Source organism: Sinocyclocheilus anshuiensis, unplaced genomic scaffold, assembly GCF_001515605.1.
Source record: "Sinocyclocheilus anshuiensis isolate Anshui unplaced genomic scaffold, SAMN03320099.WGS_v1.1 scaffold457, whole genome shotgun sequence".
NCBI classification, from domain to species: Eukaryota; Metazoa; Chordata; class Actinopteri; order Cypriniformes; family Cyprinidae; genus Sinocyclocheilus; species Sinocyclocheilus anshuiensis.
In genome coordinates, this window is record NW_015537939.1 from 1,257,556 (window position 1) to 1,278,901 (window position 21,346).

Genomic DNA, 21,346 nt, shown 5'->3' on the forward strand with positions numbered 1-21,346 from the left:
TCTTAACTGCGGCTTGTGTACTGCATCATCACTGTGTCTGTCACGTGACTCTGTTGCCCTTTCGGGCTTGAACTGATGGTAAAACTAACTACATTATTAACTGTCTTGATATTTACTTTGAAAGCTTGAAGCTTGCGATTATGGTAAGGGGCGTTACATTTCCGATGCGTGCTTGTGGTGTTCGGCCAATCACAATGCACTGGTTCAGCTGGCCAATCAGAGCAGACTGCGCTTGTCAAAGGAGGGGGTTTTGTTGAAAACGACGTGTTTGAGAGAGATGGGGCATAGAGGACCTACAATAATGTACAGTATTTGAAAAATAATGTGTTTTTTGAACATTAAAGCATGTCAACATATTCTGTTATACCAAATACACAAAATAATGATCTTTAAAATAGCATCATATGACCCCTTTAAAGTATATTTGGCAAAAGTTTTTTTTTTTATGTCAAGCTTTTGTATGGCTTTAGAAGACTTGAAATATAGTGGCAAAGTCATTAAAACCAATTAAATGATACTTTTATAGTCTTTTTGGAAACTGTTTGGTCATTTTGGATGAGCAAATTACAAATAAATAAATAAATAAAATGAATCAACCTCAACACAAAAATTAAGTGACCCACAAATCATTATTATGAGTAATTAAGAGTCTATGGTTTTTAACTAGTTCGGAGTTGTTTGAGTCGATCTTTCTGTGGAGAAAGGCATCATACAGTCAATGGCTATTGCTTTAGACCAGTAAAATTGTTTTATGTGTCCTAGATGCTTGTAAGTGTCTATTCTTAAGATTGTGTTTGTGTAGGAGAGACAAGCAGTGCCGCTGTTTGCGGTCAACAGTGTGCTCACTGAGGGGAGTCCCAGTAGAGTCCCACGCAGACCCCACTTGCAGACACAAACAGAAGACGAGCACCTGCAGGGCTCCGGAGAGAACTTGACAGACTCAGGTTGTTTTTCGTCTATTCTTTTGAGTTTGTTCTTTGCAGTTAATGCAGTCCAAATAGTTCACAAATTGCTCTGAAGTGTGTGTGTGTGTGTGTATGTATGTATGCATGTATGTGTACACACACACACAAAAGCGGCTGTCACAGCATGTGAGTACTAAACTAAGTTCTCATTCACACACAAGTTTACGTTAAAAACACAAATGAGTTACAAAAACAGTCGGTTATGTCTGTGAAGGTAAACAGCTGGGAAATAAACCACATGTTTATTTTAGATCTGTGTGGCAGCAGCAATATACAGTAAATAGATCAATTAATCCTCTGCTCTGTTGTCTCCTCTGAGGCTGGGACTGCAAATAGTGTTCTGTGCTCGTCTGTGCAGCCAAAGACAGAACAGTTAGCATGTTTTGCTCAAACTTTCGTCATGGCATTAGAACTGGAACACCGTTGTTGCTTGCGAAAACACAATAACGGCACCGTGGTTGTAAACTTGCAGATTAAGGGGCGGTAATATTATAATGAGATCCCTTTGCCACGTCAGCAAGGGAGCGAAATCAGACGCGCTCGTTGTTTCAGACTCTTGCAGAAAAAGGCTTACCAAAACAAAGTTACCGGGTTAATCTTTTTCAGGTTTCCTTGGTTGGTAGATGCACTGGGGACCTGATTATAGCACTTAAAACCTGGAAAATTAGATTTTCATGATATGTCACCTTTAATTTATTTCAGTAATAAATCCTCCATAAATGTTTCTTGAGCACTAAATCTTCATATTAGAAAAAGTATAAGCAATTAAGCATTTTTATTTGATATTATATATTTTTTACAATAATATTTCACAATATTACTTACTGTTTTTACTGTGTTTTTGATTAAATAAATGCAGCCTTGGTGAGCATAACACAGACATTCAAATACATTATAAAAACCATACCATCTTACAATCCAAGATGAGAACCCTTTAAAAAAAAGACTTTCCCCGAGTAAAAAAAGAAAAACGTAAACAAAAAAACAAAACTTTGCATTTGCAATATTGACTTTATATATGAATATTTTTGCTTCTAGTGTTTTTGTCAGATTTTACTTTCAATCTAAAGACAGTTTTCCTGAAGTCAGAAGGAGCTTTTTTCACAAAAATACAGATTTACAGGAATATTGTTTATGGCTGTTTAGAGAGTGATATAAATGTCTCATCACTTAGATGGAGGACAAGCTGGTTCATTTGAAAACACGTCCAAGGTCGCGCGGAGGTCTCGCTCGGTCTCGATGCCTGTAGAGAGCTCAGGTAACAGACAACCTACCATCTGTCTATCCACTCTTACTCACTCCACACAGAAATGACGCCTCTAGTACTAAAGTCTGCAAACTAGATCTGGTTTCTATGTGTTCGTGTGCAGGAGTGGCAGGAAATGACCTGGACATGGCTTATGAACGGGCCCGAGTCACCATAGATGACCCTCCATCCAGTTCTGTCATTCACAAGGTTTTTTTTCCTCCACCATTTCATCTCTCTCTCTCATCCTAAAGATCTCTACATATTAAAAAACAAATGATCTTGATGATGTTTTATGTTCTTCAGTCGATTTTGAAGAAGAGTGTGACCATGCAGCACACTCCGTCCGCTGTGATTCACTACACAGACAATGCACCACACTCTGACGTTCCTCCTAGTAAAGTGGGCGCCATTTTCCAGGCCGCCAAGAAGGATCTGCTGGGGATTATTCAGCTGCAGGTCAAAATACATCTCCATTAGTGGGATGAGAGTTCATGGTTTATGTATGTTTGGATTGATTTATGTGTTTGTGTTGAATATTTTTTTAATGGGCTCTGTGTGTCCAGGACCCCAGTTTGCTGGAGGGCAGAGTAACGCTCCATCAAGTTAAAGCTGGATCTATTGTAGCTCGCCAAGGAGATCAGGTCAGACATCACACAGAAAATGCATATGAAATGGCTCAAAACCCAGTGAGCTGAATGGCTGTTTGCTGCCTATATTTGTTCACAGACAACTTCCTAACCAAAATAGTGACTGATTTAGGATGCTTTGCATTAACATAGGATTACATAAGGATGCATTCAAGAAAAGGTATCTTAGAAGGGGGCATAATATTGTTGCCTAATATGACGTCAACTTTTGCTCCAGGCGACGACCTGTGATGCCCAAAAATGCTGTCTAAACTGGCAGCTCACTAGATTTTAAAACCTAGCCAGTGAGAATAGCTAGACATTTCAATGGATTTCTAATATGTTACTCTGTCTAAATGATTTGCTTGACTGTGTGTGGGTGTGTGTCCCTCAGGATGTAAGTGTGCAGTTTGTGATCTCGGGCACGTTGCATGTTCACCAGAGGATGATTGACCGAGAGGTGGACACGTGTCTGTTCGTGGCTCACCCAGGAGAGCTGGTGGGTCAGCTGGCCGTATTGACGGGTGAGCCACTTATCTTCTCCGTACGGGCACATCGGGACTGCAGTTTCCTGTCCATCTCGAAAACACACTTCTATGAGTAGGTTTTCAGTCCACATTTCTAATGTTAGTCTAGATTTTTTGCACATAACACTAATATTGAATAGTTTGGTGTCAATAAGATTTTTTCAAGTAAATGCTGTTCTATTGAACTTTCTATTAAAAAATTATCCTGAAATAAATGTATTACAGTTTCCATAAAATATTAAGCAGCACAACCGTTTTCAACTGTGACAATAATAAGAAATGTTTTTGAGCCCCAAATTAGCATTTTAAAATGATTTCTGAAGGATCATGTGACACTGAAGACATTGAAGCTGAAAATTCAGCTTTGCAGATTCACAATGATAAACTGCAAATTATATTAAAATAGACAACAGTTATTTAAAATTGTAATAATAAAAAATCCACCCTTTGTCAGCATAATAGCCTTCTTTGAAAAAAAAAAAAAAAAAATCTTACTGACCCCAAACTTTTAAATGGTCTGTCTGACTGATATGTAAAATGATCCATTAATTGATATAGCCATAATAGACTGTTATAGAAAATAAAAACTTACGGTCAGATAATTGCTCTATAACTGCTGTATAGAAAGCACAGAAGAAATGAGCATGAATTTAATCAGAATTTCTTTCTGGCCACAAGTAATAAGTCCTTTATGTCCAATGATTTTCTTTATAATTGGCCAATTTCTGTGCATGTGAAATGAGTATCACCTGCACCAAGATACAGTAGAATAATACATAGAATTGAACTTGTTGACATTGGCAGGCAAATAATGAACATAAACTCACTCTGGTTGCTGGTTTTAATGGTTCTCCAGCTGACATGTTGATTCGCTCCCATATTTATGTGTGTGTTGTCAGGATCATGCGAGCTGAGCCCTCGTTGGTGCTGAATGTGGCTCATACAGTTGTAAGAAGGATGTCACCTTTCGTCAGACAGATTGATTTTGCCCTTGACTGGATGGCTGTGGAGGCGGGCAGAGCTGTCTATAGGTCCACTTCATTTCCTCATATTTACTGGTTACAATTTTTTTCACCCTATTTATTTTCTCTCAACCTTCAACCTCTTTATTAGTATAAATAAGTACTTAGTGTGATACTTGGCCAAATGTAACCTTTTAATTAGCAGGTATTAATTTTGTTCTATTTCAGCTGCATACAGTTGCAGAAAATCTTACAATGAAGACCAACTTTTTATTTACTTCCTTGGTTTTGAAATTATACAGTACCATTCAAAAGTTTTTTTTTTTTTTTTTAAATGCTTTATTTAGCAAGGATGCATGAAATTAATCAAAAGTCACAGTGAAGACATTTATTATGTTACAAAAGATTTCTATTTCAAATAAATGATGTTCTTTTGAATTTTCTATTCATCAAAACATCCTGAAAAATATCATGGTTTCCACAAAAAAAAAGTTAATTCTTTCTGAAGGATCATGTGACATTGAAGACTGGAGTAATGGCTGCTAAAAATTCAGCTTTACCATCACAGTAATAAGTTAGATTTTAAAATATATTAAAAATATAAACCAGTTTTTTTATTGTAATAATATTTTGCAATTCAAGTGCTTTTACTGTATTTTTAATCAAATTAATGCAGCCTTGCTGAATGTAAGAGACTTTTTTTTTTTTTTTGACTTACTGATCTTAAATTTTTGAACAGTAGCGTACATTCGATAAGCACCTATAAGTGTGTCATTTGCATGTCCTCATAGTTTTGGCCGTGTAGTGTATATATTAATATGTCCTTAATAATAGTTTTTGTCTCTCCTGAGAGGAGCTCCCAGATAAACTCTATTGTTATGATATTTTTCTCTCCTCTTTTCCTATGCCTCCTCTGTAAGAGATTTGGACAGAATACAATCTAATAAACTTGGCGATGTCCTTTTCTCTTCTGCCCCTCTGGCTGAGACAGATAAGCTTCCTCAGCATTTCATAAATCTTCTATGATATACGACCTCATCCTTTCTCTCTCTTTTTCTCTCTCAGGCAGGGTGATAAGTCTGACAGTACTTTTATAGTGCTCAGCGGCCGCCTGCGTTCCGTCATCATGAAGGAGGATGGGAAAAAGGAGCTGACTGGAGAGTACGGTAGAGGAGATCTCATTGGAGTGGTGAGCTATTCCACTTGCACAACATATATTGTAATACAATAACTTCTTGTCATAGCAAACTTATTCCTATCTCTCTCCTATTTAGCTCCTTTATTACCATAAAAGCATTTATATTTAATCAAGGTTCTAAAGACCTGTATTGTCACCAGTCAGCATTCGAGATCAGTTTTCATGATTGTACCTTGAGTTTCATAACCTTTCATAACTTTAGATTTTTCTATGATGACTCAAAGATGAATCAGATATTGTTCCGTGTTACATAATGCTGCATTTGTACTATATAGAAAGTGGCCCTATTGTATGTGCAGCATCTCCTAGAATAGCTTTGGTGACATTTGCAGGCGTTGATGTATTCAGTAAATTTGTGCCACCTAATCAGGTGTGTATCAGAGAAAATAAACTCAGTATCTCCCAGGAGATCCCTCTCTCTCGTCATTCATAATGTTTTATTGTGATTGGCTGATGCCTTTTGCGTCTCTGTGGTGATGTCTATGCTGCTAAGAATACCTGTCCATGTTGATGCCATGGTTACATTGCTGGGAGAACAGTGGTGGTTCATTGTCCATGGACATGAGTGATGTGAATGAAGGCCTGATTTGTAGATCCAAATTTAGTCTCAATTTACGTCATGGAGTTTTATTGGTGCTGATCTTTGCTCTTGTGTGAGCAAAATGATCTTGCCTTAGTAACATAGCCTAAATATATGTCTAAATAGGGAGATAAATGATCATTCTCTCATTATTAAACCTGTATTATTTTCTTTTTGGTGAATAAAGTAGTTGTATGACTAGTAGGGATGCACCGATACTGGTATCGGTATCGGGCCCGATACTGGTCTCCTGTACTCGTACTCGTTAAAATTGAAGGTGGGAGAGAGCGCTGTACTTTTTAGCGCTGTGTTTTTGTTTTTTGTTTAAGCTTTGCATGTACATTTTTTTACTTAATTTTATTTCAGATTTATTACACTTTTATTACAAACAATTTTGTAATAAAAGAGTTTCTATGAACAGTAATTTTATGTTTTTGTTTTTTTATATATAAAGCTTTTAATATATTTTCATTTCAGTTTCAGTTAGTAATTTTACTACTTCAAACTGAACTATTTGTTGTTTAAACTTTGTGTAATATTTTTACTTTTATTTTAGATTTATTACAAACAATTTTTAATAGTTAAAATGTTATAACAACGCTAGAGTCCTATGAACCACCCTATTTTTTGGAATGAAATGTCCCTTTTAAGGTTTTTCACAACAGATATGTGTTGAAAATATTTTTTAAAAGAATATTAAAAAGATTATTTTTAGGCAAATAAAGTTTTTCTGATGTAATTGCTTCAAAGTCAATCAATGCATTGTGTTTTCATGCATTATTTTGTGTATGTGTGTGTGAATGCAGGTGGAGGCTCTGACCCATCAGAACAGAGCAACTACTGTTCATGCTGTTCGGGACTCAGAACTGGCTAAACTACCTGAGGGCGCTCTCAGTTCCATCAAGAGGAAATTCCCACAGGTATGTCAGCCGCACTGCATTTGCTTTATAGCCAGACACTACAGTGATGAGAGTTTCTCTGGGCTCGCTGTACCTGTATACAGTCAGTTTTGTTCTCTTTATTTGATCTCATTAGGTAGTCACAAGGCTCATTCACCTGCTTGGACAGAAGATCCTCCAGCAAGTTAATGGACCTTTGACAGGTGTGTGTGTGTGTATGTGTATGTGTGTGTGTGTGTCTCTGTGTTCTGTCTTCATCTCCTGCATTAAAGGCCAAGGTTTCTAGACTGACTAATGCATATCAACTGCTTTGTGTCTGTATTTTAACATCCAGCTCGCAGTCTAGCTCTACACACACCCGGCAGTAAATGGGACACGGGGAACCCTGCCTCAAACCTGGCCACCGTCACTGTGCTCCCGGTATCAGAGGAGGTTCCCCTGACTGCGTTCACCCTGGAACTTCAGCATGCGCTGTTAGCTATCGGTGAGGATGCTGTATTTATATAGGCTTTGTATCAAAAAAATGAGAAGGTTTACAATTGGAAAGAAGGTTTGAGTCAAATTTATGTCTTCCAGGCCCAACTCTTCTCTTGACTAGTGACATCATCAAACAGCGCCTCGGCTCTGCTGCGTTAGACAGGTACGGCATCAAAGTGTCATTAGAAAATAGCTTGCAATGTTTATATGGAATCAAATATTAGTTTATATAAACATGTGGCCTCTCCATCTATCAGAATATGTAAATTCACTGTTAATGCATGCTGATTTTTAGGTAGAGTGTGTTTCGGCTGCCTGAAAAACAACACCACACATCTTTTTTATTTTTACACATTAAAGTAGTCGTTTGATGAGCAAGATGAAGGCAGTTTTGTGATATGGAAATGAACAACACAATTAAAGGGTTAGTTCACCGCAAAATGAAAATTATGCTGCGTTTTACCCCATAAATAAACAGTCCGCTTGAGTCCTGTCCCTCTAACCCAGCATGAGATCTTCCTTCCTCCCTGTTGCTGATGTTTGTTTCTGTTGTGGTTTGAGTTTGGTGTTTTCTGTTTAAGTTTAATTTAAAAAACTTTTAAGTGCTGATACTGGCCTGCTTTCTGTCATGAATATTGACAAGCTCCCATCCATCACATGTTTATTGGACAGTTTAACAGAAATAGATCCACAGAGACAAGGATCCGGCACACATTCATCAGTAGCTAGAACAGGACTCCAGACTGTAATGCTTACACATTTGCAAAAAATATGCAAATATGCAATCTGTATAAAATCTAGTCCTCATTAGAAACTCAGACTTTGTAGCAATGTCTTTGTTAAATTTCACATGGTGTTAGATTAAGCAATATTTGTGTTTTAGAGTGCATGTCATCATTACATACACTAACATTCCAAAATTTTTTTTTTTTTTTTTTTTTGAAGGAAGTCTCTTAAGCTCACCAAAGCTGCATTTATTTAATCAAAAATTACAACATGCATATTGTCAAATATTATTACAATTAAAAAAAAGTAAAAATTTATGTTTCAAATAACAATTGAAAATAACGAAAGCTGAATTTTTAGCAGGCATTACTCAAGTCTTCAGTGTCACACGATCCTTCAGAAATCATTCTAATATGTTGATTTGGTGCTTAAGAAAGATTTATAATAATAATTAACATTATTATTATGAATGTTAAAAACGGTTGTTCTACTTAATATTTTTGTGAAAACAGTTCAAAAGTACAGACACACAGGGATACATACTATCCACTGTAAACACTCCATATGCTTTGAATAATTTCTCAATTAACCTGAGGGAACTACAGTAGATCCGTAAAAACCATCCCAAAAAAAAAAAAAAAATCAGGAAAATCAAGATAATATTATCTAAAATCAAGGAAATGTTACAATTCTAAGCCATTGGAAAAGTCATTTTAGTACAAAATAAATCTAGAAAATAATGGAAATGTATATAATATATATTTCACATTTGAGTGCATCTACTTAAAATGTTTTGGAAAATCTCTGTCCAGTAGTCACAAATGCTTAAAAGTCATGGATGCGTCATGGACATCCATTGGTCAAAAGGTGTGGAAGCCTGCAGCTCTACACGTTTTCCATAAATTAACAACTAAAGTTATATGAATCCTCAATATATCACATTAGTCATTGCAGTCTTATCTGTAGTCTCACTATCCAACTTAATCTTGGATGAATATACACAATTCTAACCTGACTCTTCGACTTTGACATGTTTATAAATGGCATAAGTTTAACAATTTGGTTATCTACATTTTTAGATATAGGGAACAAATCAGTTTATTTGCAGATACCATGAGAAGTAGCTGAAAATAGTCTCTCTCTCTACTCCAGTGTGCATGAATACAGGTTGTCGAGTTGGCTGGGTCAGCAGGAAGACATCCACCGCATAGTCCTATATCAGACAGATGTGTCACTCACGCCATGGACTCAGCGCTGCATCAGACAGGCCGATTGCATCATCATTGTGGGACTGGGAGAGCAGGACCCAGCCGTGGGAGAGGTATGATGGTGTTACATCATCACAGAGTGAAAAACGCTTACATGAACTGATGCTAAACTTCACGAACCAAGATTCAGAGTTGTGGCTACTTCAACTGGAAATAGAAGAATTTTCAATATAAAGGCTCTTCCGACTCAAAGGAATGGGTTCAAGGCCTGTAATTTATCATTCGCTCAGGATGGCAGGTACTTTTATAGGTTGAGCCCAAAAAATATTAAGTTGTTTGAACCATAACACCCTGAGCTAAAAATGACCCCTACTGTTCTGTACTGTAAGTCATCGCTGAACTGCTCTGATCACAGGCAGTAATAAACCATGTTGGCGGGACTCCAGTTGAACTGCAGGACTTACTCCGTTCTTTTCCTAGGGAGCGAGAGATTAAACACTTGCGTGCGGGAGGGAGAGCGGTTTTCGATATCCAGGGGTTTCGACGGTCAGGCCTGTGCATTTGAAGTTGGATCAGAGGTCTGGGGTAGAGCAACATCCCTATTGATCATAAATCCTGTAGGCTTTAAAGGGTACAGCCACTATAGCACTGCTCTTTAAATCAGGGACTCAAAGCTCAGATGTTTTAATCAAGTCTGAAATGGGTAATTGTACTCGCATTAAAAGAATTGAGAGAGGACATGGGTGTTCTCTTAAACGCACACCGGCCCGTCCCAATCAATAATTATTCTTTAGAACAAAATGACCTTCTGAAAGAAATGGATATATTTCTATTACATTTATGGATTAGGTCTACATTCAGTGCATTCCATTAAAGAAAATTATTTTATTATCATAATGCATTTGGACAGAGTGTTGTCTAGTTTTGAAAGGATGATATTCAGACGTCTCTTTGTCTGTCTCTTTGTCTCTCAGTTGGAACGTATGTTAGAGGGGAGTGCGGTGAGAGCGCAGAAACAGCTGGTGTTGTTGCACCGCGAGGACGGCCCTCCTCCCAAAGGAACAGCCGAATGGCTCAACATGCGGAGCTGGATCTCCAGGCACCTTCACCTGTCCTGCCCCCGCAGGGTCTTCTCCAGGAGGAGCCTGCCAAAATTGGTGCAGCACTCAATATTACATCATGGTTTCACTGAAATAACTGTATCACCCCATTTTATTTTATTTTATTTTATTTATTTCTTACATTTTATACACCATTTCTCCGCAGACCCATTTGAGTGAAGAAAAAAAATGACTGTCACATTTTAAATTATACATTTGTTAGCAATCTATGCATTTCAGACACTCTTGATATTCCTGTCAAGTTTCCCAAGCTGCTACTTGTGTGTCCTTGAGCTCCAATGACTTGTGTCATGGCAAATCTTTGTCTTGTTCAGGATATAACAAGAAAAGAAACCACAAAGTAAAACCAATTACAGACAAATCTTTAACAAAGACCTTGAAGAAATAAAACTGGCCTCTTTTCCATCTGCTTCATAGCTGAGATGGGAATCAAGACAATTAACATTTTTATGAATGACAACAAAACAATGTTATCAATACAATTACACTGTTCTAGCTTAAGGTCTTAAATGTTTTTTTCCAATAGTAACTATCACCTTGAGTTGTGTTTGCAGCTCTATTAATGGTTTGAGAATGTCTGACTCGAGACCAAGGTCATGTGAGATTGATTTCATATGACCGGTAGGTCACAGTATTCTTTGGTGAGATTGGTGAATGGAGAGCATTTCCAATTCCAGGATCCACCAATGATGATAATGTTTTATTATAAAAAGGAATTCTGTAGTAATTGCCATTTTTAGTCATAATTAAAAAAAAAAAAATCCGACTTTTCATAACTTGTTATTCTTCAGTCAGTTACTGAAATACATAGATTGGTCTAATTTGAATCTGAAGAGTACAATTGCAGATTTATTAACTGCTAGTTGGTCAGACTAGTCCTTAAAGGGGTCATATGATGATGCTAAAAAGAACATTATTTTGTGTATTTGGTGTAATGAAATGTGTTTATGCGGTTTAAGGTTAAAAAAACACATTATTTTCCACATACTGTACATTATTGTTTCTATGTGGGGGCGTGTTTGAACGAGCCGTTTTAGGTAGGCGTGGTTGACTCTTAACTTTTATAAAGAATATCTCTTTGGATTTGAGACTTTAGTCTTTGCAACTTTACAGATCTTCATACGCATCATATGACCCCTTTAAGACAGTCTTAACATAGTGATGAAGCTCATATAACCAGCCCCTGATTTTTGGCATAGTATTGTTCTAAGTTTCTGTGTCATTTGTGTTTACAGAGAGAAATGTATCAGCGTGTGTTCCAGAAATCTGCTGATCGCCACTCTGATTTCTCGCGTCTGGCCCGTGTTCTTACGGGCAATGCCATTGCGCTGGTGCTGGGTGGCGGAGGAGCCAGGTATTCACTTTTTACATCTTGTAAAAACCAAAAATAAAACTATGAAAGTGAAGAAAAAACACCTCCACTATTTTGAATGCAGTTCCTCACTCCCACTCTTGTTGACACTACTGTGGCATTTTCCGTTAAAAGCCCTTTACCACCCCCTCTCAGGCTTTGTTTGACCTCTTTCCTCTGTTGCTCTCTTTCTGTCAATTTAATTTTTTCTGACAGCTTCTGTTTGTCTATTCTGTCTTTTTCGTGGTTGGCAGGAGGTGTTTAAAGGTTGGTTGCTGTTTTCTCCCTTCTTTCCTTTGCGTAGTAACATGTGATTTGATTCTGGGTAGTTTTAACTCAGCCCAGTTTCCTTTAGGGTAGAAAACCCCTATAGTGCTGTTCAATAAGAGAACAACACAATGCTAGTTTCAAGTTGTCGATTTAATCAAGCCGTATTTAGGCATCGTAATTATTTTGGACCAATAGAACAGAACAAGAAAGGTTTTGTATTGATTGACCTTGTATCACTGGGTTTATTTGCTCCCTTACTCCCTTCTTCACATCTTCCTTCTTTCAGGGGCTGTTCTCAGGTGGGCATCATTCGAGCATTGAGTGAGGCGGGAATCCCCATTGATCTGGTGGGCGGCAACTCTATCGGATCCATGATGGGCGCACTGTATGCAGAGGACCGCAGTTACAGCAGGATGAAGATCAGAGCCAGAGAGTGGGCAATGGTGAGAAACCACTCTAATGTAAAACACTCAAAATCCTGAGATGAACCTTGTGCTACTTTAAAATGCAATCTAGTGCTTACCAAAAAATATAAACCAAGCACGTTTTCTTTTAATTTTTTTCTATTCCCTTTTCAATATTCTTTATCCTTTTTACTTCTTTTGTATTGTTCTCGGTTCCTTTTTCCATTTCAGATTTCCCCTCCTTTTCTTTTCTTCATTCATATTCTTTTTTATTCTTTTTTAATTTCCTTTGCTTTTATTATTTTTTCCCTATTCTTTTTTTTGTATTTTATTTTTCCTTTTCTTTCCCTTTTCCTATTCTTTATCCTTTTTTCCAGTCTTTTTTCACTGTTTTGTTTTACTACTCATTTTTAATTCAGTTGCTCATTTACTTTACCCATTTCTACTTACCCATTTCTTTCTTTTCTATTTTCGATTCATTTTTCCCTTTCTTTTCATCACATCTTTTTAATTCCTTTTCATATTCTTTTTTTATTTCTGTTCCTTTTTCTATTCTTTTTTTATTTTCCTTTCATTTCCTTTCCTGTTTCCTTTTTTTTTTTTTTTTTTCATATTTTACTATTCCTTTTCTTGTTCCCTTTCCTTTTCCTTTTTCTATTGATTTTCATTCTTTTTTTTTTGTACTTATTCCAATCTGTTGCTTTATTTTTCTTCCAATTTAAAAGCCACTTAAATTGAACACAAAAAAGCTAACTTTGTTCCCCTTTCCTCCTCTGCAGGAAATGACATCAGTGTTTAAGAAAGTGCTGGACTTGACCTACCCTGTCACTTCAATGTTTTCCGGTGCTTCATTTAACTCTAGCATTAATGCAGTCTTCAAGGACAAACAGATAGAGGTAGCAAAATGGCTTTTTTGGCTCAAAAAATCCTACACTGGATCACAATCTGCCAAATTTAGCAGCTTAAATGTTTGGCTTGTTTACAGGATCTCTGGATCCCATATTTCAACATCACCACGGACATCACTGCCTCCACAATGAGAGTGCACACTGATGGTCAGTACTGTCACATACTCCACCTCCATTTATGAGCCTCTGCTTAACCAAGATAAATGTCTGACGTTTCCTGTCCCTTCATCTCAGGCTCCCTGTGGAGGTATGTGCGTTCCAGCATGTCTCTTTCTGGTTACCTGCCACCACTGTGTGATCCAAAAGATGGACACCTGCTCATGGACGGAGGCTACATCAACAACCTGCCAGGTGTGTAGTAGGACATTAGCTCCCCGCAGTAAAACCTCTTTAGCGCCTGACAATCAAATCCCAATATACCATGACAAACACACAATTTCGAAGATGCAAATGTGCTAAAATAATGTAGTCAGTTAACTAATGGTATAAAGTCTTGACCAAGATTATTTGACTCATTCTGGTCAAGGACCGCCCACTTAGACAGGAAAGATCTGTCTGGAGGAGGGTTCTAAAATAGTCGAAACCCCAATAATAAAACTTTTGTGAAACTTTGAACCATTTTTGTGTGCAATTTGCATCTAACTTTCAGTGAATAGACTGTGGGCGGACTTGAGTGTGCCATCTATGGCTCAGTCTACTGAGTTTATCAGATCTGAAGAATTGGGTAATTTTGGTCTTTTTGCAATAATGGAGGTTCATTGTTGCTGAGGGTATTGTCTTCTTTTCCTGTTTCAGCGGATGTGGCACGCTCCATGGGTGCTAAAGTGGTTATTGCTATCGATGTAGGCAGCCAAGATGAAACCAACCTCACCAACTATGGGGACGCCCTTTCTGGCTGGTGGCTGCTATGGAAACGGCTCAACCCACTGGCTGAGAAAGTCAAGGTGAGGGAGACATTAGCCAAGTGTAATGTTTACTTAATTAGTTGTGTTTTCTAAGGCAAGCATCACCATTACTATTGCTCGTACTTGTATCAAAGGTGTGGCCACATTTGCTGTGCATCATACATCACTCCACTATTAACAATAGACAATGGACCTTTTTTTGCCTGCAAAATTTTGCTTATATGACCGCACCTTAAGTGTCAACTTTTAGTGATTATTAAATGTTGACACAAGACTTGCATCATCAAATGAATGATACTGCAACTTGTGCAAATGGAGAAGAGTTATGGTATTACTCTAAGCTATTGGATTTATGATTTTTACCCGACAGAACAAAACAGCAAAAATATCCCATAGATTTGCATTAAAAGGGGAACCTGAGCCATATATAGAATGTTATTAACTAGCAATCACACAGAAAACATTTGTGGCAACCACTTTTGCATGCACAGACAAATTTTCTTCAGAAAATGTTAAAATCTATTCTTTTTTTTTTTAAATTATTTCCAGGTGTTGAATATGGCTGAGATCCAGGCCCGGCTGGCTTATGTGTGTTCAGTGAGACAGCTTGAATCTGTTAAGAATAGCGACTACTGTGAATACATCCGACCTCCCATCGACAGATACCGCACACTTGAGTTTGGCAAGTTCGATGAGATCAGCGTGAGTTTTATCTCCTTTGCTTTTTTACCTTCTACACTCTAAATAGTCAGTCTTTGTTCTGTGCTTATATTGTTTTTGGTTGGCCTCATGTGTTTGTGTGCGCATATAGGAAGTTGGCTACCAGCATGGGAAGACAGTGTTTGATGTGTGGTGCAGGAGTGGTGTGGTGGAGAAGATGATGAAGGACAGACATCAAGAGGAATTCCACAAAACGCAGAGCAACAATGTGAGCCTGGATCACCTGAAAGAGGCACTATTGAATTGTAATGTGTGTTGAAACCTCACTTAAATTTATTGTTGTTTCTGCAGTTGGTGACCTGTCCAAATGCTTCCTTCACTGATCTGGCTGAGATTGTCTCACGGATTGAGCCAGTCAAACCAGCTCTTGTGGATGGTAAATCAATGTTAAACATTATAAGTTTACCTTTTAAAAGCACATTTGGCAGTTGTTTTCTGGGATTTTTGGCTTAAATTCCCAGCATATTGATCTGTTTTTGGCTTCTGCTTGGATGTCATTTAGTGTTGTGTGATTTGTGTACTAACATCATTAGGCTAATGGGTCGGAAATATCTCCATCTTTCCCACAGATGAATCGGACTATCACACCGACTATGAAGAGGAGATGGCAGAGAGCGCTCTGTCAGACATTGAGCTTTACAACCATTACAGTGAGCACACAGAGGAGAAACTGACCGCAGACACTGTAAGTCTCACATACACATGCAGACTTAAAGGGACATCATGTCAACCTTGTCTTGCACCAAAACAGTTCTAATTTAAGTTAACATTAGCATTTTTCACAACTCTGACTCCAGTAAATTGTGCAGCTATGGTTTACCATTATTTGACTTATCTAATCAGACATTTTTATCATTTTATTTTTTTAGATCCACTTTTAATGTTAGTGATGGTTTCCTAAATCAAAGTCATTTACTTAGAAAAACGTCCACCTTCACTCTGAAGTTACAGTAGAAATGCTACTGTATCTTTAAGACGTCTGTATGTGAACAGGCATAGCTCACACAGACCTTGAAATGTAAACATGGTGAACTTGTGTTAATGTATGCATCACAGTGACTATTTCTAAATGACCTGTTTGGGGTCAGTAAGATTTATTTAATTTAATTTAATTTAATTTTGTTTTGTTATATTTTGTTTTATTTTATTTTATAATACTTTTATTCAGCGAGGACACTTTAAATTGATCAGAAGCGACAGTAAAAACATATAATGTTACAGAAGATTTCTGTTGCAAATCAGTTTTTCGATTCATCAAAGAATCCTGAAAAAATGCATTATATTAAGCAGCACAACTGTTTTCAACATGGATAATAAGAAATGTTTCGAGCACCAAATCCGCATATTGGAATGATTTCTGATGGATCATGTGACTCTGAAGACTGGAGTAATGGCTAATATCACAGAAATAAATTACGTAAAATATATTAATAGTAAAAAAAAATTTTTAATTGTAATATTTTACTATTACTGTTTTGCTGTATTTTCATCAAATAAATGCAGCCTTGGTGAGCATAAAAGACTTCTTTTAAAGACAATAAATTGTACTGACCTCAAACTTTTGAAAGGTTATTTATGTCTACATCAAATGAGAAAAAGCAAAAAAATCTTAGTCCTATATAAAAAGTCCTAGAAAATCTTAAAACTAAACTGATTGATTGATGCTTATGCCCAGGATGAAGAATTCGAGAGGTCTCGCAGGCAGCGTGTGCGTTCTGACGTGGAAAACCTAGGGCCTGTGTCCTCCAAAACACCACAAACCTCCAGTCCCAACAGTCCTCCAACCCTCCACAACCAAAAAGCACAAGGATTGAAAACCCTCCATCCCGACCACTGACCCCAGATATCAGCATGGCAGTGAACAAACACTGGGGTTTGGCTTTCTGTACACATTCCAGTCACACCAAGTACATCCAGGCCTTGAGGAGCAGGAACCAAGTATTTTTCTCATCTCATACAAAAATCCAAAGAAAACATCTATTGCACTGGAAGTTTAAGATGGACATGCTGGGCAACATGGCATGGGGTTGAAGTAACACCTGGCCTTGCATCTGAGCAGTAACTCAAGACGATCCCAGAGTGTCTGTGAAGTTTCATGCTGACTTTGAACTCTTTTGATTGCCAAGCGTTATCTTTACTCCGTCTTGAATTACCGGTTAGTCAATAGAGGAGAAAATTCCACGATTAAGACTATCAGCTAAAACATTGTCTTTACAAACAGTTAGATTGGATTGCATGTTCAGTTGATTTTTTCTTCTGTCAATGAAAGTAGCAGAAAAGAGCAAAATAATGATTTAGAGTTAAAAAAAGAAAGTGATATTGAATGTAGAGTTCTCTATTTATAAGCTCAGATGACTGATGTTGACTTTTTGTTTCATTTAAACCCTGAAAGACTGTTTGGCAAATCGATTTGTCCAACAGCTTGGCTGTTTCGTGCAGGTCAGCGACTCCTAGCTCATGATCTATGGACAGTTGAGTGATCGAGTGACCACCGTCGTATATCATACCGAATGTGTCTGATGAGTTAATCATACCTCTAGCTGCATGTGATCAAACAATACAATGCAGAAAAGCAAGTCTATCAATGCAATATTTTTTATATTTTTTATTTTTGTTTTGAAAAATTGCCGTATGATACCTGTAGTGCCTTTTAACCTTAATACTAGCCATACAAAACAATGGGAGTTCGATAATGGTCCAAAAATATATTAACAGTCTAACCACAATGCCAGTATTGATTAATATGTATGTGTGAGGTATCATTTGAGTTTTGATTATGCCGCTATAACTGACATTAATTTGGAGATTTGTGGTCACGCCAATCTTCCGGAACATTTGTAATGCTGTGTGCCAATAGTGTCACTTAAAGGCACAATATGTAATTTTCGCCGCTAGAGGGCGCGTATTCAAAATAAACAAAGAGACAAAGGCGTAGTTTGTTGTAACAAAAGAAAGCACTTATATTGTCAGCGTTGGTTGTTTAGGGTCAGTTTGTTCCCAAAGTTAAAGAAACCACAATCTGAAAAACCAAATGAGAATATGCAATTGTTTTCGAATGATGGGAGAATCTAGTGTCATACGTCTTAAAATGCTGATTCCTAATAAACTGCATTTTGCTTTTGTCTTTTGAATTCTAGTGTTCAAAGACCACTGAAGCTTTTGAAATATTTGTTTATTTGCATATTTGTTGCATAATGCAGGGCGGCTCACGTTTACTCTGTCTGCTGTACTCCAGGAGCCATGTGTGCCCGGCAGTAATTTTGAGGATGAATTATGGAATTTGGCTGTAAGTCTATGTTTTTTCTGCCTAATGGAGACGCTGCCATATTCAATCATTGCTCGCTGACAGCTCTGAGCAAAACAGCCTCACGTGAGCACGTGAGATTTAATGCACTCAGACATGTAATGAAGACAAAACACTTCCAAATGAGTTTTGTGAAGTGAGAACTAGGAGATAATGACACTGAGACTGATAATAACACTGAGGTGTGCAGCTGCACTAGGTTTAGGGTCAGTCAAGTGTTTCTCTAGTTTAAGGATGTTGGATAACCCGTTTATAAGATTTTGTAGTATATACAAATTTTATGTGAAATAACTTTTTTTTATGTTGCTTTAATTTTGTAATATGCTGCTTTACCACAGGCATAAATGACATTTTAGAATATAAAAGTTTTTTTTAGTTTTTTTTTTTTTGTTTTGTATCTAATAAATGCAACCTTGGTGATTATAAGAGGATGATTGGATGAGCTTTAAATAGATTAATTAGACCTTAAAGCCATGTTTTATTGCCTTGCATCCCCTCCTTTTCTTTGTTCCTGTTTTCTAGCTCAAAATCACCTGCGTCTCCTGCATCTTCACCTCGTTGTTGTCATGGAGAAATGCTTTCTGGAATTGCAGTGTGTTGTTTAAAGATGGTATGATTCATTTAGTCTTTTCAGATAATATGTATCTTTGTCACCGTGGTCCACTTCTCACCAGGTGTGCTGTAGACAAATGGGATATTATAATGGACATCCTGCGTTTTCCAGAACAGCATGAAAATAATGAATTGATTAATGAATGAGTCAGACACCCACTGCAGATTTTTTGGTGAATCGGCTTAGCTAGTTCTAGTTTTACATGTGAATGCATGCTAAATTGTTCATCTGCTCTCGGCCATATTTTATGTCTTGTTTAATATATGATAAACGCTCTAAATTTTCCTCAAATGCACATTATTTATGTTGCACTAAGTGATCTAAAGACAAATTTCTTCTGATTACAGGGCCCTTTAAAAATCCAAGAGGCTGTGTGTCCATTGCCCTGGCTGGGCAGATATTGTGGGCTTGCAGAAGTGCTAATAAGATAATGAGAGGTGGCACAGTTTGGGTGAAAGGTGAGAAATTTGTCTGAATGTAGGAGAGAGAAGCCATTAAAGCTGGTCTTTATTTAAACTGTCAAAACTCTGGGAAAGTTCAGTGCACTGCCAATGACAGTGTGATAGTTATGCATTCTAACGTGTATGAATCAGGAAAATGTTTTATTTATATTCACCTTTTTGTGTTTTTCTTTTATACTGCTTACATTGCAAGATTTTCGCTGCTCTTTTTTTATATTCTCTGCAATTTTCTGCAATTAATTCAGCCTGAACCACTTAATGTATAGAATGTGTGTGTATAGTTAATGTAGTTTGTGTAATTTCAGCCTGTTTTGTTTTTCTTAAAATTGAGACTTTTTTTTTAAGAAATTCAAGATTGTATTAAAGAAATCACCCTCTGACTCCCAACATTAGAATGTTCAGCCTTCAAAAATCGAACCTAATATTTGCATGAAGAATTCAATTTTATGCATATATTTCCATACTATTTTGCATTTTAATGTTTTTTTTTAATTGTTTTTTTTTTTAATTCATTCATTTTTTGCACAGAATTTTAATAGTTTAATTTTTTATTTTTTTTGCATTGGAAATACTGGTATTTTATTTCAGGAAATGCAGATCTAGTTCTCACTGATATATTATGAAATAATACATATTATTATTGTCAATGTAGTATATTATTATTAAATAATCTCTAAAATGTTATTGACCCATCTAACTTGATCAGATTCTGATTCACTGTGTTTGTCTTCCATAAATGACACTGCAGAAATGACTCTGGTCACTTCCTTTATCTTCCACTAGGTGGCGTCGTATCGCAGCCTGCCCTCCTCAACGCCATGACTTCCTCATGTGGTGATTAGGAGCAGGTAAATGACTTTTATTTACTCTGTTGTTTAGCTCCTGTCAGAATGACGGACGAGGTGCCGCCATGACCTTTCTGCTCTGCTGAAGCAGACTTATATTTTGCCAGCCTTGTTAATTAATTGTCTTGTTCTCCCCCAAGAATAGGCACAAACGTCACCACTAATTAACGAGTTTGTGAGGAGAAATATGGGTCATGGTCTCTGAGAAAGTGAGTGGTTAAAGCAATACTCGCCTAAAAATGAAAATTCTGTCATTGTTTATTTACCATCAGATTTTCCAAATCTGTTGTTGTGTGGAAGACAAAAGGTGAATCCAGGCCACTCTGTTGAATATAATGAAAGTGAATGAAGTCTGTCAAGTTCTCAAATGACAAAACACCATAAAAGTATTATAAAAGTGAAGCTTATGATGGTTTTGTTTGAGGAGCAGACTTATATTTAAGTCATTATTCTTAACCGCCCTAGTTCTCTTTTCAGTGTTCATGAGAGAAGCAGTGGGATGTCTTAATTGTTCATTTGAATCAAATCCTTCCAATGAATCGGATCATCTAGTTCACAAATGGTGCAATTTCAAACGGGATATATCGCCCTCCAAAGGGCACTTCGGAGTGAAAACAATCATGACCGCCATATTGAAGGGTCATTCCAAAGCGAAGTTCTCAAAACTGGCCACTTCGAAATTAAAAAGTTAGTTCACCCCAAAATGAAAATTCTGTCATTAATTACTCATCCTCATGTCGTTCCAAACCCGTAAGACCTTCGTTCATCTTCGGAACACAAATTAAGATATTTTTTATGAAATCTGAGAGCTCTCTGACCCTCCATAGACAGCAACGCAACTGTAATGTTCCCAGCAGGTCCATAAACGTAAGGACATCGGTAAAATAGTCCATGTGACATCAGTGGCTCAACTTCAATTTTGCGAAGCTACGAGAATACTTTTTGTGTGCAAAGAAAACAAAAATAACGACTTTATTCAACAATTCTTCTCCCCCGAGTTACTGTCTTCCGCCATTTTGGAGAGTAT

At 37.1% G+C, this 21,346-nt stretch overlaps 1 protein-coding gene across 1 annotated transcript in view; it reads left to right on the top strand.

The window, feature by feature from the left end:
* The window catches only part of LOC107661595 (patatin-like phospholipase domain-containing protein 7), a 30,054-nt gene extending 12,033 nt beyond the window's left edge, over nt 1–18,021 (top strand). The window contains exons 12-36 of the mRNA XM_016451258.1: nt 803–944; nt 2,140–2,223; nt 2,336–2,421; nt 2,518–2,670; nt 2,778–2,855; nt 3,235–3,440; nt 4,267–4,398; nt 5,395–5,518; nt 6,914–7,027; nt 7,143–7,209; nt 7,341–7,490; nt 7,583–7,646; nt 9,362–9,530; nt 10,392–10,574; nt 11,774–11,892; nt 12,446–12,602; nt 13,343–13,459; nt 13,549–13,618; nt 13,706–13,822; nt 14,267–14,415; nt 14,926–15,078; nt 15,188–15,304; nt 15,388–15,472; nt 15,666–15,781; nt 16,772–18,021. Of these exons, the coding sequence (XP_016306744.1) occupies nt 803–944; nt 2,140–2,223; nt 2,336–2,421; nt 2,518–2,670; nt 2,778–2,855; nt 3,235–3,440; nt 4,267–4,398; nt 5,395–5,518; nt 6,914–7,027; nt 7,143–7,209; nt 7,341–7,490; nt 7,583–7,646; nt 9,362–9,530; nt 10,392–10,574; nt 11,774–11,892; nt 12,446–12,602; nt 13,343–13,459; nt 13,549–13,618; nt 13,706–13,822; nt 14,267–14,415; nt 14,926–15,078; nt 15,188–15,304; nt 15,388–15,472; nt 15,666–15,781; nt 16,772–16,933 (3,114 nt within the window). The 3' untranslated portion in view covers nt 16,934–18,021. The remainder of the gene's footprint in view (nt 1–802; nt 945–2,139; nt 2,224–2,335; nt 2,422–2,517; nt 2,671–2,777; nt 2,856–3,234; nt 3,441–4,266; nt 4,399–5,394; nt 5,519–6,913; nt 7,028–7,142; nt 7,210–7,340; nt 7,491–7,582; nt 7,647–9,361; nt 9,531–10,391; nt 10,575–11,773; nt 11,893–12,445; nt 12,603–13,342; nt 13,460–13,548; nt 13,619–13,705; nt 13,823–14,266; nt 14,416–14,925; nt 15,079–15,187; nt 15,305–15,387; nt 15,473–15,665; nt 15,782–16,771) is intronic.
* The last annotated feature ends 3,325 nt before the right edge of the window (nt 18,022–21,346 follow it).